General features: G+C 41.0%; 1 protein-coding gene across 3 annotated transcripts in view; it reads left to right on the forward strand.

Moving 5' to 3' along the window:
- Nucleotides 1-15580, forward strand: part of USP47 (ubiquitin specific peptidase 47) — a 77978-nt gene that overhangs the window by 17246 nt on the left and 45152 nt on the right. The window contains exons 2-6 of one of the 3 annotated variants that reach the window (XM_025208154.1): nt 1838-1976; nt 4919-5015; nt 7347-7492; nt 8509-8588; nt 9787-9936. In XM_025208154.1, the coding sequence (XP_025063939.1) occupies nt 1838-1976; nt 4919-5015; nt 7347-7492; nt 8509-8588; nt 9787-9936 (612 nt within the window). The remainder of the gene's footprint in view (nt 1-1837; nt 1977-4918; nt 5016-7346; nt 7493-8508; nt 8589-9786; nt 9937-15580) is intronic. The other 2 variants (XM_025208155.1, XM_025208156.1) reach the window with 2 other exon arrangements.

Raw genomic sequence — 15580 nt, forward strand, 5'->3', positions numbered from 1 at the left:
CCACACGCGGCTGCCTCCAGCTGGTAAGTCTGTTGGGGAGGGGGGAGGAAAGGGGCATGGGAAAGGGAGGGATTGAGGCTGGAGCAAGCTGCCCAGCCAAAGCAGGGGGGTGGGATGCGGGCGCGGCAGTGCTGGGAGTGGGGCAGCTTGCCCAGCTGGCGCAGAGGGGAGGGTGCAATGCAGGCATGGCTTGCTCTGGGTGGCAGCAGGACATAGCCCCCACTCCCAGCACTGCCGGAATGATGTGGGATGTGGGCACGGCAGTGCTGGGAGCGGGGGCTATGCTCTGCTGCTGCTTGCCCCCTTCCTCTGGGAGTAAGCCATGCCCACATCCCTCCCCCACAGCCCAGCTGGGCAAGCAGCAGCAGGGCAGAGCTCCCACTCCAAGCACTGCCGTACCCACATCACGCACCCCTCTGCCTCCCTCCCTGAGTAACGCGCCCCCCCACTCTGGCTGTGCAGCTTGTCCTCGCCCCAATTCCGCCTTCCCCCAACCCCAACAGATTTATCCGCTGGAGGCAGTTGCATGCTTGTTTAGTCTATGGACAAATCTTTTCTGATACTTTTCTGAATCGATTTGAATGCTTCGAATCAATCTGGAGCTTTTAATTTGTCTCCAGTTAGATTCGAATTCAGAGATTTGGTCCCTGAATTGGGCCGAATCTCCTCTGAATCGAATTGGCTACTGAAGCTTTACACAGTCCTAATATCTATATATAGTGGTGTTTCATTTTAATAATGGAAAAACTTGGATTTTGGGTACTTTTTTTAATCCAAAAATTAGGGATTTTTTTTTTTATCAGAGAAAACCAGGATTCCTGCTCATGAGGTCATCTAGTTCTGCCCCCTGCAGGATCATCCTGGACTAAATCATCCCAGTCTCTCTAACCTGTTCTTGAAAATTTCCAAGGATGGAGATTCCACAGCTTCTCTAGCTAACCTGTTCTGATGCTTAATTACCATTGTAGTCAGAAAATTCTTCCTAATCTCTACTCTGAATTTCCTCTACTGCAGTTTGGGGCCCTGTTCTAGTCCTTATGCTATATAGGCTGTAGTTGTCATGGAGGTGGTTATAAATGCTTATGTTAGGTTGCCTGTAGCTTTCAATTTTGAAAGGATTTTTTTTATAAAACTCTAGCATCTTCCCCTGCTAGCAGTCTTCTCCTGGTACTAGATGCTGCATCATAGTCCTGAAGCCAAGTGGTAGGAGAAGGTGTGGTGCTGAAAATTTGGAATTTAACCCTTGCTAATGATACATAGCTAATTATTTCTCTAGCATATATATGCACACGCACACTTATTGGAGTTCATATGCAATTGCTATACAATTCTTAGGGTGTTTTTAAAGGGAAAGTGTGTGTGTGTATTTTATATAAAATATACACACACATGCATATTTTCCCTTTAAAAACACCCTAAAAATTGTATAACAATTGCATATGAACTCCAAGAATGTTTTAAATTCAAACACTTGAAAACCAGAGAATGTTAGAATTCTGGTTGCCCACGCAACTTTATTTTACCCATTTGTATGCATGTATTATAGCAATCTCTAATATCATAGTCGCATGCTGCATTCTACTATCCATCTGTCATCTTCAGGAAAGGATGGGCTTTAAAGGTGGGTGGTATGGAGATTTAGTGTTTCAGAAGCAAACGAATCTGACATTCTCTAAATTTTGTGTGCTTGACTTGAACAAAATCGAACTTTTGATATTTAAAAATGGTGTGCGTGTGTGTAAGCCCATGGTAAGACTATAAAAGTGAGTTTTAACTTGAAAAAATTGTTTGATTTTTAAATATTTTTGCCTAAAATCATTGTATACTCACATTTTAGCAGGAATCTAGTTCAACAGATGATGGTACTCAAGATAGGTTTATAGGTCCTCTTCCAAGAGAAGGCTCTGTTGGTTGTACCAGTGATTACGTTAGTCAAAACTACTCATACTCTTCAATCCTGAGTAAATCAGAGACAGGTATGTCATTGTTTTGTCTACTTTATTTTAATCTGCTTGATAAAGATAATTTAAACAGCTAATTGTTAAAAAAAATATTTAAATTGCATTAAGGATGCAGGATTTCAGTTTATTTTGAAGAGTCAGTTGCAGTTTTCAAAAAATACATTTAGATGTTAGATTAAATGCTTCATTTACAGTATCTACTCAAATAGAAGATGATCCTGATTATAAGATGACCCCAAAATAATTAGATTCTATTTATGGAAAAAATTATAAATTTGTTACAATTTTCCAGGTATAGACTCTAACTATTGGAGGTTTGACTTGAATTTGTCCCCTGCCACTGCTACAGCAGGGAAAATAAATCTGTTCGATCAGGTAGCCTTCTTAGTCTCTGCCCAACCCCTTCCCTATTTCCTTACTATCAGATGCTGCTGTCTCTGAGAACATGGAAGTGAGGGGCAAATTAGGCCATAAACCTTGAAATAAACATAATTTACTATATAGACCAATTACTGGAGGTACCCATAGACATAGTTCATCCAGAATTGATGCAGTCTACCTTTTTGAGACTGCTCCAAGTTTTAGCACTGGTACTCCATAAACACACTTTTGAGCATCACTTTGGCACCCACGTATATGTGGTACAAACTGTGCATGATACTAGTCCAAGGCCAAAGGCTTGTGACTTAGCACAGAATTCACTGGGCTGGGCCTCACCAAAGTCAACAACATTTCAAGCCATGGTGACCCTACAGCTCAGCACTGCAGTGTGTGGGGAGGGTGTACTTCAGAGAGATTTTCCCCCCCCCCCCAAAGAATGCATCTGCTCGCCCCCACTCGTGACTGGAACTGGGTGTTCTTGGCACAAGTCCTAGTATGCTCCAAAAATTTATATGCAGATGAGGTGTAAGGCAGCCTGGTTTGGCTTCACCGCATGGAGGGTGGGGCCACACTAATCATGCAGCAGGTTGAGAGGAGCTGATGGATTTTGAGTGAACTATGCAGTGTCATGGTTCACCATGACTTGAAAAGAGTTGGTAGTGAGGGGGACTGCACTTAATAGCTACTGCCAGGTCTTATTTAAAAGGGGTACGCTAACCTATTCATGTGGTTGGTTCCTATCAAGGTGTTTGGTCAGTGTAGGACATGCGTTTTAGTCATGCTCGGTGTTGGCTGCATTTAATCAGCTTCACAGTTGGTTTTCATTGCTGAGCACATGCTGCTTTTGGCAGCAGTTTAATGATAGTGTATTTAGTGAGATTTTGTTGTATGTGATTATAAGATGTGGGGCTTTTTCCCCCATGCCAATTGGGGGGAGGTGGGGGGACGACTTCATCTTGTATTTGAGTAAATACAGTATTTTTAATGGTTCTCATATTTTTGCAAAAGGACAGTAATGTCTTATTTTTGACTCACATGGCATTGTTATATGTGCAAAGGTGTTTTCCTTCAAAAGTGGTTTTTGATTAAAGAAGAGGTTTGCTTGAGGCTAATGTGCTTCTAAAGTTTTATTCCTCTTACATTCCAATTTCTGACCATTCGTACCTCCAGCTAATAATTTGGTTTTGATGGTGCTCTTGATGGCATCTGCATTTGGTTGTTGGTTTGAATCCTGTTGTATGGGCAGATATATTTTATGTGCTATATTTGAAATATCAACTTATGAAATCATTTAACAAACAACTCGGTTCTGTCCCTGTTCACAAAAATCCTCTCATGTCATTGAAAAGCATAGTTGCCTGTTATGCTATGAGTATGGCATTGACCTCTTGGATTTCTTGCAACTTACAGCTTCAGCATACAAAATTTAATGGTATAAAAATAAACATTCAAAATGTCTACGTAGCTGTATGTATCAGCATATATGTTTAACTTTTTAATATTGACCAGAAACTTAAAATCCTCAACATGCTACAAGTTTTAGAGAGCGCTGAGAGCTGATCTTACTGTTGCATCATATAGTTCAACTAGGTGAATATGCTTTATGAGTTGAGGAGAAAAACTTTTGATAGTGAATATAGTAGTTATTTTTAACCAGTCATTACAAGAGGGAAAGTATTGCTCTTATCCCTGCTCTCCACAGGGGTACCGGATAGAGCTTGTGCCTTTAAATGTCAAAAGAGGCAAGGGATATGACCTTCTAGGCCCTGTGAAGTGGAGTGGATGTAGGACATTATTGTGATAAAGGAGATATCACCATCAAAACCCAGGCTAACCCTTCTGCTTTTCCACAACTGCCAGTTTTATGTGGTGATTGAGAATTCAGAGCCATGAATTGGGGGGGGGTCGCAGGGCTAGGGAAGGGTTAATTTGGATCTTGGCAGTGACACCTGATGCCACCTCTCACAGCAGCTTCCTTCTGCCTTTCCCCACTCCCTAGCTTTAATGCCTCTGTTTACTAAATCCCTCAGGCTTGAATACTACTTACTGCAGCTGCCTTTGCCACTTGCAGTACTTGCCACTGGTTGGCCACCTGTGCTCTAGAGGCTATTCGTTCATTAATCAGCACAAAGTGTTGTTCAGTTGGTGGATAGTTGTTATACTTATATAGCAGACTTGCACTGAATTCTTGGATTTTCATTCAAAACTATGAAATACTTTTTTGAAGCATATCCTAAAACAACCGAGGTTACAGCTTAACTTGTGCACATAGTAGAATCTAAATGTATGAATTTTGCTTGACAGAATCATTTAAAAATATGCTCCTGAGTCCAAGAAATGTTTGTGTGAGAAGTTCACAACTTTTTGCCTTTAGTCTTAATATTATCCTAGGTGAATGATTAATGACAAATTGTAGCGCTTGTGCCATTGTTGATTGATTCAGAGACATGGGGTTTTCATGACAGCATCTGTCTTCAGTTTTTGATGATCTTCAATCATTCATTCATGTAATTTGGCTTCTGAGAAGTGAAAAAAATTACTCTTTTTATCTTCAACTTTTATCTGTAACTTTTTAGGCTATGTGGGATTAGTAAATCAAGCAATGACTTGCTATCTGAACAGTCTTCTACAAACACTTTTCATGACTCCTGAATTCAGAAATGCATTATACAAGTAAGTATAGTGTATGTATTATTCAAGTTATACAGTCTAGGCCAAGGGTTGGCAACATGACTCACAGTCTACATCTAGCCCACGGAGCCATTGGATCTGGCATGTGGAGCAAGGGGACTTTGGCATGTTGGTGGTCGGTGGGGACTTTGCCTGTGCGTGTACTTGGATCAGGCAGCGAGGAGCTGTGATGTGTTGGCAGCACAAGGCTTTGCCCATGCTGGAGGCTGTTCTGGCCTGCAGCTCCAAAATGTTGTCAACTGCTGTTCTAGGCTTTGTTTAATGTTGACATATTAAAAAATAATGGTGGTAATTTACTGTGCTGCAGGTTTCAGGGGGGTTTTTTGTGTTGGCCTTTGTTTAGAAATGCAGATCCATTGAAACGTCGGCAGCTTTGGGTGTTCACGGAATGCAGGGTTTTTTCCAAATTGGGCAGACTGTTGAGATCAAAGGAGCAAACCTTTCAAGGAAAACAAGAGGAGAACTTGCTTTTGAAGCAAGTTCTAGTGTTTATTTATTTAATTAATTAATTTTCTCCTCTTTTTGACCCTCTAGGCCAGGGGGAGGTTGAATTAACCTGGGACCCTGGGCTAGATTTCGACTGTGGGCTCATGCGCTGATTGAGCCTGGGGCATAGCGATAGGGTGGCCACTGACGCATCTCCAGAATACAGGACAGATGGCAAGGCTCCACAGGCTGGATGTTTGACACCCTGGCTCTAGATCAGAGGCAGACTATTATTTGGGCCCATGGGCCACATAGGCAGTTCTGGGGAGCTGCTGTGGACTGGTCAGCTCTTCACCCCAACCCCACAGTAGCCCCGAGCCATGGGCCCTGCTGCTCCTTACCGCCAACAGCATACATCCCCAGCCCCTGCCCACTCCAGACTCACCCCCGCCAGAACCTACACACACAGCCCCAAACCCAACACACCCCACGTATGCTTTGGACTACCTGCCCATGCTGACCAGTGGCAGCAGCAGCTGCAGCCAGGCAGAAGCTGCTGCTTGGCGCGGGGGAATAGCAGCCCCTCACCACTGCCGGGCCCTTCTTGCCACAGCCACCTGGAGCCCATGCCTGGACTGCCGTGCAGCTTCTCCCTGCCATCTCAGGGCCATCCAAGAGGGCAGCAGTTGCAGTGCAGAGGAGCCACAGGGCAGCCCATGCATGGGCTCTGGGCATCTGCAGCAAGAAGGGCCCATGAGAGGTAGGCAGTTTCTTTTTCCTTGCGCCTAGCAGCAACTTCTGCCCGGCTGCTGCCACTGCTGCTCAGCATGCGTGGGCAGGTCTGGAACAGGCATGGATCTGGCTGGAGCTGGGGTTGTGTGCACAGGTCCTGGCTGGGCCTCTCCACCAGGCTAAGTCTGGAGCGGGTGCAGGGCGGGCTGAGGTTGGGGCTGTGTGTGTGGGTCCCTGCCAGTACCACAGGGCTGGGCTGCTGCAGTCCTGCTGCATACCCAGGGGGTAGTGGGCTGCTCCACAGGCAGGATGCTGCCTGGGCCAGGCAGGACCAAGGGACCCGCTGAGGGCTGGGCAAAGTTCTTCTGCGGGCTCTATTTTGCCCACCCCTGCTCTAGGCCAAGCTAGAAGCATTCATATTAATGTAGCCTTTAAAAAAATTGCTGAGTACTATATTCTGCTATACCGTGCTTCATTTGAAGTGGTTTTAAAAATTGAGTCACGCATTGTATGTTACATGAAAGGGATAAGTGTGTTAAAGGTTCTTGTTTCCTGGGCATTTCAGATATTGTCTTGTACTCTTATGTAGTTTGAATTATAAAAAGCAATAGAGCTAAATCCAACAAATTATTACTGAGGACATGCTATTAAGCAAATTTTGAGCAAGTTTATTTTAAAATAGATGTATCTGCTTTTAATATGAGTACATCATATCAAAAAGCATAAGGTAGTTTTCTAAATTAAGGTACAACTATAGCTTTTGTCCTGTGAATGTCTGGTGACTGCAGCAAAGACCTGCAATAACAAACTTACCATATCTAATGGCCATCAGATTTAAAAATAAACCTTGCCTTAAAAAATAAGCAGAAATAATGTTCAGCAGCAGTGAAAATCATGATTCTAAAATAATTAACCTTTTTTAAAATCTTTGGTTATTTTCAAAAATGTGCCTTGTTTTGAGGTTGGCTGCTGGGGGTGTCTTTATGAAACTTAAAGAAAAATTATGATTCTTGTTAAGCTAAATTATCGGGCTTCAGTTAATTTTTATAATCTTGCAAACTTCGATGAGCAAGATAATTTCTCATAAATTAAATCCTGTTACGCAAAATATAACTACTTCAGCTACTACTCCAATGTCTTTTATATTGGTAATAGGTGGGAATTTGAAGAGTCTGAAGAAGATCCAGTGACAAGCATTCCTTACCAACTTCAAAGACTGTTTGTTTTATTGCAAACCAGCAAGAAAAGAGCAATTGAAACTACAGATGTTACACGGAGTTTTGGATGGGATAGTAGTGAGGGTAATGTTTGATGTCTATATTAAGTACAGTGATTATAAATTTATGCTTTTTCTCTAGAGACTAGGCATTAAACTACTGTCGATGTCAGTTTATAACAAATTATACAAAGAACTCCTGCCACTAATTTTGAATACAGCAGATTATATGGATTTTTATTTCTAAGAACTGCTTTTTTTTAGGTAGAGTTGGGTTATTAAACAATTAAACAAGCATGTGAAACTTCCATGTAAAATTTTACTTATTTTCTATTTTAACAATGTTATGCTTGATTCTGCCAAAATATTTCAAACTTCTCTTTCAAGCAGTTCTAAATTAAATAAATGTTGCCTGATAAAAGCATCGTTAATCAGGACTTAAAGTTCTAAATGTTGTTTTTAAAAGAGAGTCCTTTAAAACTACTACAGCTATCTTAAAGGCTAAATATTACCTGGAAATGCAGATATTTCTTCTAATCGAAAACAGTATAGAGCATTCCAAAACAGGCTTCCTTATTTTGAGATCTAGGCAACATAATTAATTCTCTTCCACTGATGCACTTTGCACTGAATCACCCAAGAAAATGTCTTTTATCTTAAAAAAATAAAAATAAAAATAAAAAATTGGGGGTTTAGTTAGCTGTGGGTGGGATGTGTCAGAAACAGTTTTATAACTGAATTGTCTGAAACAGTGTTAGGTAGACTAAAATTTTCCTATTGTTTGCATTTGTGTTCATGTAAATACGTGTACATGCCTGTAAGTGTATATTATACCAGGACAGACTATATTTTCAGCAAGTTGCATGCTAATTTTCCAAACTTGTAGTTTTAAAAGTAAATCTGTTGGGGGAATGAAATTTAAGTCCAGTAAAGAAATAGCTTTAACAGAAAACATATCCTACATATAGAACAATATTAAAATGTTTAAAGCTGATTTTTTTTTCCTTTTCTTTTCTTTAAAAAAAAAAACAACCACAATGTGTATTCTGTGCTACAGAAAATTCTGGAGTTGTAGATAATTTTTTTTATTCTTTAAAACAGCATGGCAGCAGCATGATGTACAGGAGCTATGTAGAGTTATGTTTGATGCTTTGGAGCAGAAATGGAAGCAAACAGAGCAGGTAACTGTATTCTGAAGCTTTTGTGTTTGTGACAAGTTTAATGTGCTTTTCAGGGAAATGATGTTGGAGGAATGTGGTTTAGATTTAGTTTCTCAGCCTATCTTGCAAGGTAATTGAAAGTTTGCCACTGCCATCATTTTGTGTCTCATCTTGGTAGCATTTAGCTTATTAAATGCTGAAGTGTGTGACTTTTTAGGTCTGGTTATTGGTCTTAGTCCTTCAATTAAAAGCTAAATGTTCCACGGTTTAAATAGTTCAAAATAGATTAGATTCTTGGGCTTGATTTGCATTTCAGAAACCCAGCATGATTGACCAGTTGAAGATTTTCTCTTCCATGGGTCCCCATTAAGCCTCATAACTGTCCGGCAGCTGGTTCCCATTGTGGTGCTTTACTTGAAAGCAGGGTGTGGCCAGGACGTTTCTAGATGTAGCAGCTCAGCATGGAATATCACAACTAAGAAACTGTAAATACTTTAGTTACCCCATACGATACAAAGCACCTTCTCTCCCTTCACCCAGTCTAGCCTCCACTGGAACATTAGCCATCTAAAATTGGGGCATGCATCTTAAGCAAGGAAACAGATTTCTGTGCTGGAGTAGAGACCTAAGGATGCTGGGATGCCTGTCAAGGGTGGTTCTCTGTTCCTGTCCCATGGAGCAGGGAGCGGGGGGTAGAATCGACTCTCAAGCATAGCTCCCCCACCCACTGTTAACCTCTGGCTTTTGATTGGGCATCAGTCTTGCAGCCACTGCCAAATGGGCAGTAGCTTTTGGCTGAGCATTCTTCTTGAATGTAAATGAGGTACTAGAACTGTAATTCTTAAGCATTAAGAAATACTGTTGTAAAACCAGCCTTTTTGATTCACATATCGCCACTAAAAATGTTGTTGTGAAGTAAATTAATGAAGTGTTGAGCTCCTATTCCATTAGTATCCACACCACAGTTTGGTGGCTCCTACTTTTGACAACTGTTTTATTGAGTAGAAAGTAGGAACCATTTTAATAGATCAGGGATACTCATGGACAAAAATGTTTCTTGAAATGTGCAGCTATGAGTGTGAAATGTATATTGTGAAATGTATTTAATTTTTTAATAGTATATCCATCAGTGTTGTGTTAATGAGAAATAATGTCAGTTTAAAAAAAAAAAAGGAAGTTTTCTTCAGATATTTTAACTATATCAAAATATCTGTTTTAGGCGGATCTCATAAATCAGCTGTATCAAGGCAAATTGAAGGACTATGTAAGATGTCTGGAATGTGGCTATGAGAGCTGGAGAATCGACACTTACTTGGATATTCCTTTGGTCATCCGGCCTTATGGCTCCAACCAGGCATTTGCTAGCGTGGTGTGTACTCTTATGCTGACTGCTAGTGTATCTATATCCACATAGAACACAATGCGACAGTGGTATAATTTCTTACCTGGTAAGTATCATCCTAGATACTCTATCTTGGGGTGTTCGTCTTTGTGCAGTGAACCAGCTAGCAAGTTCTAGAAAATCTTTATTTATTTATTTATTTTACCCTTCAATAAGTCCTACTGGTGCATGTACATGGGGAGGGAAAAGGCAACTATACTGCTTCGTGATTATATTATTTTTCCTAACTGGAATTTTCAGCATTTACCTTAGGTTTCTTTTGTGAAATCATTTGCTGTTACTTTGGGTGCTTTTCTTTGTTAGTACTTTTTAGATTTTGTTATCACTGTTGAAAGTTATAGTAAAAGAGGAAAGCTACATAGTAGACTTTATTTTTAGTTTTATCTCTATCCGCTATTATATTTTGAGAAAAAAAGGGTACTGAAATAACATACCTATGCTCTTAGCAACTCCTGAAATGTTAATGATACGAAATTCCATTGTTTGCTTCCATTTTATTTTACTACTTGTGCACCAGCATTGTTGATGTTGGCAGGCATAGGTAGAATTGTTAAGGTATACTTTTTAATTACCTCCCTTCTGCAAGGAAAGCAATTTGTATTATTTCAAACCAGCATTGTGGTCAGGATAATTAAAATAATAGAGATGAGCCAAAATACATTCTCCAAAATTTAGTTTGATTAGCACAAAAGTCATGTTGGGTAAACTGTTGCCCAATATTTATTTACATTTCTTTTTAAATTTAGTGATTTCCCATGTGTATTTCATAGACATCAGGGCTGGAAGGGACCTCGGAAGATCATCGAGTCCAGCCCCCCGCCCAAAGGGCAGGAAGTCAGCTGGGGTCATAGGATCCCAGCAAGATAAGCATCCAGTTTCATCTTGAAGGTGTTCAATGAAGGCGCTTGAACCACCTCCGGTGGCAGGCTGTTCCAGACCTTGGGGGCTCGGACAGTAAAGAAGTTCTTCCTTATGTCCAGGCTGAAACGATCTTGAAGTAGTTTGTGACCATTCGACCTCGTCATCCCTTGGGGCGCTCTGGTGAACAAACGTTCCCCCAGATGCTGGTGGTCACCCCTGATAAACTTGTAGGTGGCCATCAGATCACCCCTGAGCCTGTGCTTTTTCAGGCTAAAGAGCCCCAGGGCTCTCAGCCTGTCATCGCAGGGTCTGCTTCCCTGACCTCTGATCATGTGCGTGGCTCTTCTCTGGACTCTCTCAAGCTTCTCTACATCCTTTTTGAATTGTGGAGCCCAAAACTGGACACAGTACTCCAGCTGCAGCCTCACCAAGGCTGAGTACAGGGGGAGAATGACGTCCCGGGATTTGCTTGAGAAGCATCTGTGGATGCAAGCCAGCGTTTTGGTCGCTTTACTAGCCGCCGCATCGCATTGCAGGCTCATGTTCATCTTGTGGTCAATGATGACCCCCAAGTCTCTTTCTTCCATAGTGCTAGCCAACATAGCACTGCTGAGCCTATAAGGATGCTGAGGGTTTTTCTTCCCAAGGTGGAGAACCTTGCATTTATCGGCGTTGAACACCATCAGATTCTCGTCCGCCCACTTGCTGAGCCTGTCCAGGTCAGCCTGGATAACCTGCCTGTCTTCTGGTGTGGATGCTTTGCCCCAAAGTTTGGTGTCATCGGCGAACTTGGCCAGTCCGCTTCTGACTCCAGTGTCCACATCATTAATGAAGATGTTGAACAGTATGGGTCCAAGGACAGAGCCTTGGGGGACCCCACTGGTCACAGGACACCATGAGTGACTTCCATCGATTACTACCCTCTGGGTCCGGCCCCGGAGCCAATTTTCCAGCCAGCGGATCATGGAGGACCCAAGGCGACAATTGGCCAGTTTCTCCAAGAGGCGATCATGGGACACCAGATCGAAGGCTTTTTTGAAGTCAAGATATATGACATCAATCTTTTCTCCCTTGTCCAGGTGATAGGTCACCTGGTCGTAGAAGGAAATGAGATTGGTCAAGCAAGACCTACCCGCAACAAACCCGTGCTGGCTATCCCTTAAGATGTTGGCGTCAGCCAGTCCATTAAGGATGGCCTCTTTAATAAACTTTTCTAAGATCTTCCCCGGGATAGAAGTCAGGCTGATGGGCCTATAGTTAGCCGGATCCACTTTCCTCCCTTTCTTGAACATAGGCACCACATTGGCCTTCTTCCAGTCTTCGGGCACTACACCAGAGCGCCAAGAGTTTTCAAAGATCCGTGCTAGAGGCTGGGCTATGATGCTCGCCAGCTCCTTGAGTACCCTGGGGTGAAGATTGTCAGGGCCAGCTGACTTGAAGGTATCCAGCTTCTCAAGATGTTCCTTCAGAAAGTCAGCATTAAAGGAGGGCAGGGGATCACCCTCACCTGGACTTCCCGGCCCTGTAGCGGGCATGGGCGTCCCATGGGACTGATTTAATGCAGCACGGTTTTAAAATATTAATATATAACTGTTTCTTTTACTTAACAAAGGAATTGCTATTTCCATTTTAGTCAGTGTAGCTTCAGTTATAGGGTACTTGACATTTTAAAACATCAAATAAAGTCTTCAAAAGTGGTAGGGTAAGAATACCACCCATCATGTAATTTACAGACAGGGTGCAAGTGAGAGTAGTCTTCTGAATGCCTTTAATTTTGATGGACATCAAGTATTTTAAATATTTTTGACCTCTTTCCACCTACCTGGATCTGTATTTTAAGTTGCAAATTATCATATTCCTGAGCTTACTTTTTAAAAATAGATTGCTTCCTCTTTCACATTTTTAAGGTTATAGTTCTACAACTATGTCAGTAAAACAATGGATTTTGCTTTTTTGCATTTTTATTGATTCAGTGAGGTTTTAAATACCTGGTTAAAGAACTTCAATTACATTTTAATTCTACTATTTTATAGAGTGGTGTACTTGTCTCAGATTATTCTGAAATAATTTTCTTTGGTAGAGGAGAAGTCTACAACAAAATATTATGACGTTTTAAAATTTGCACATGTATATAAAGATACAGGAAGCTTGCACAATTAGGTCTTTAATATCAGACTAGTTCATTGTCTGGTATTCCTCTTGTAAATCATTGTTTGCTGAATTTCAGTATTTATATGACAAGGTAAACTAGTTTTAAGTCTTTGTTAGAGAGAGTTACATGTTGCAGTTTATTGATGCATCATTTATTTGAGTTATCTTGTAATTCTTTAACTATGTAGTTGATTCTCCTCCTCTGTATTTGCCTTATCCGTAGTGGATGTTATTTTAGCTTTATAGTCTTCAACAGTGAGGAGATATGGAGGATACTTGCTTTTGGAGAAGGGAAAAATCGCCTGTTTCTAAATGGAATTCTCTGAAGGTAGTATCCTCCATTGATCCATAGCTAATGGTTTAGTAGGTTTAGGTAAATGGGGATGAAAAAAGTGTTAACACATGCGCTAATAGGGCTTGTAGAAGGGAATATAAAACTTTTTAGATCTTGCTAGTCAGCTCCTGAGGGAACTTGCAGCAGGCGACGCAACCCAAGATAGGGGATCTAAGGAGGATACTACCTTCAAAGAACTCTAGTTAGAGGTAAGTGATTTTTCCATTACTTTCTAAAAAGAGAGGATGGATGAACAAGTTTATAAAATACTTGGCATACTATATACTATCTTAATTATGCTACTGTGTGCAATTGTGTACTATTGAACTATTTTCAATATAGGAAATTTCATGCATTAAATTTTTATAAGCAGGCAGTGCTAGAGAACTTCAAAGAAATATGCTTCTTTTTCATTGTCTTTTCTGAACAGAATAGAATTTAAGCCTGCTTTCTAAAATAATCAATTTAATATCCTCCATAAATTTTACAATTTGAGGAAGCTTTTATTTTCTTTGTGTTTGCTTTTTTTCCTTTGGTTCATGTCATGTAGTATAGCTTTAACATCATTAGTCCATGTTCAGGACATCAGACTTTCAGAGCATGCTATAATGCCATGAGAGTACTAGTTTAATGACTAAGCTCCGTTCAAGTGCTTCATTTAAAAAAAACAAAAACAAACCAACCCAACTAATACATTTTATTAGGAGTTGCCATAGAGCTGTTTCTTGAAGCTTCAGTTTTGAGATAATGAGCTAGTCACTAATCCTATTTAGATCGTAAAGAAAATCCATGGAGAACGTCAAGGTCTTTTATATTAAAATCTTTTTTTTTAAAGTTACAAATGCCTTTTGTGTTGGCTGTATCAAAAGAACTAGACAGTTAAATTTATCTTGTTCAAATAGAATAGGTATACAAATAGCATAAAGTTTGGTATGAAGGTTCAACTATTGTCTAAATTCTAGAGGTATCATAGCGCTAGGGCTAAGTACAGATTTCAGGAGGTTAAAGCGGTTTCAGAATGGCTGCCCAGTTTAAACTTGGCTCATCCCAGTGCTGACTGTACACTTATAGACCTGGTCTTAGTAAACGGCAGCCACTTTAAACCCGTAACTGAACCAGAAGTTTTATGCACACAAACCAGTCTAAAAATTCCAGTACCAGTTTTAAGATAAATGTGGATCTATGTAGTATCAGACTCGTTTGATTTAGGTAAAACTAGTGCATGGAACTTCTGTGCACTTCCCTTGTGCAGCCCTGGGGCTAGGAAAACCCAGTCACTAGCCCCAGCCCTGGGGCTGCTCTTTTTACTCCCCCTTTCCCCAGCAGTGGTCTGTTTTGCACCACCTTGGCCCCTTGCTCCCCCCCAGCCAGCCCTCTCAACCCCCATCCCACAAGCTGCTCCAGGTGCACCCACTTTCATCAGCTGCCACCTCCCATCCACTCATAAGTCATGCCTCCCCTCCACCCTTCGCAGGTTATACCTGCACCCCCCCCACGTTCTCTAGTGGACCCCTGATCACCTCCACCTCCTGCTGGACCCCAGTGCCTCAGCTAGCCCCTCCCCCATCCTAACTTTCATATCGGGCAACTATTTTGAATCGATTTAACCTCCCCCCTAATGCCCAAATGTCTGTATTTAGCCCATCAGCTAGCCCAGTTATAAAATGAATTGAGGGTCAGCAGATTGCTGTAGGAATTATAGGTGTGCAACACCTTTCTGGATCTTGACTTTCCACTGAAGATTCAAGGATATCACGAGTAGGCCTTTCCTTCTATAGATGATAGATTCAGATTGTCAGCGTACTTTCCCGAGTAGGCCGTTCCTTCTATAGATGATAGATTCAGATTGTCAGCGTACTTTGCACAAACAGCTCTCCAGTTTTAGTGATGCTACCATTACTGGCCTGGCTTGGATTTTAAAAGAAGTTAACTGAAAATGGAAAAATAAGTGTCATATTACCTTTTTTGTTTTGTTTTGTTTTGTTTTATTTTGTTTTAACAAGTTCCCATTCTGTCTTTTAATTTGGCAGTCTTTTTGTCGTTTTAATTGCTAGTGTAGTTTTGAGACATGAATTAGCAAATGTACTTTGCATCAATTCAGCACAAGCTTACAAGTTAGATGGAATTTTTATTAATTATAGATTGGCTTACCATCCCAAATTTGCTATTGGCATTTTCAGGGGCAGTCTTACTACATTTCTGTTTTACGTCCATACTATAACTTTTTCTAGAAGATTCTACCCAGAGTCCTTTTTTTTTTTTTTT

Source organism: Alligator sinensis, unplaced genomic scaffold (genome assembly GCF_000455745.1).
Source record: "Alligator sinensis unplaced genomic scaffold, ASM45574v1 scaffold352_1, whole genome shotgun sequence".
Classification (NCBI taxonomy): domain Eukaryota; kingdom Metazoa; phylum Chordata; order Crocodylia; family Alligatoridae; genus Alligator; species Alligator sinensis.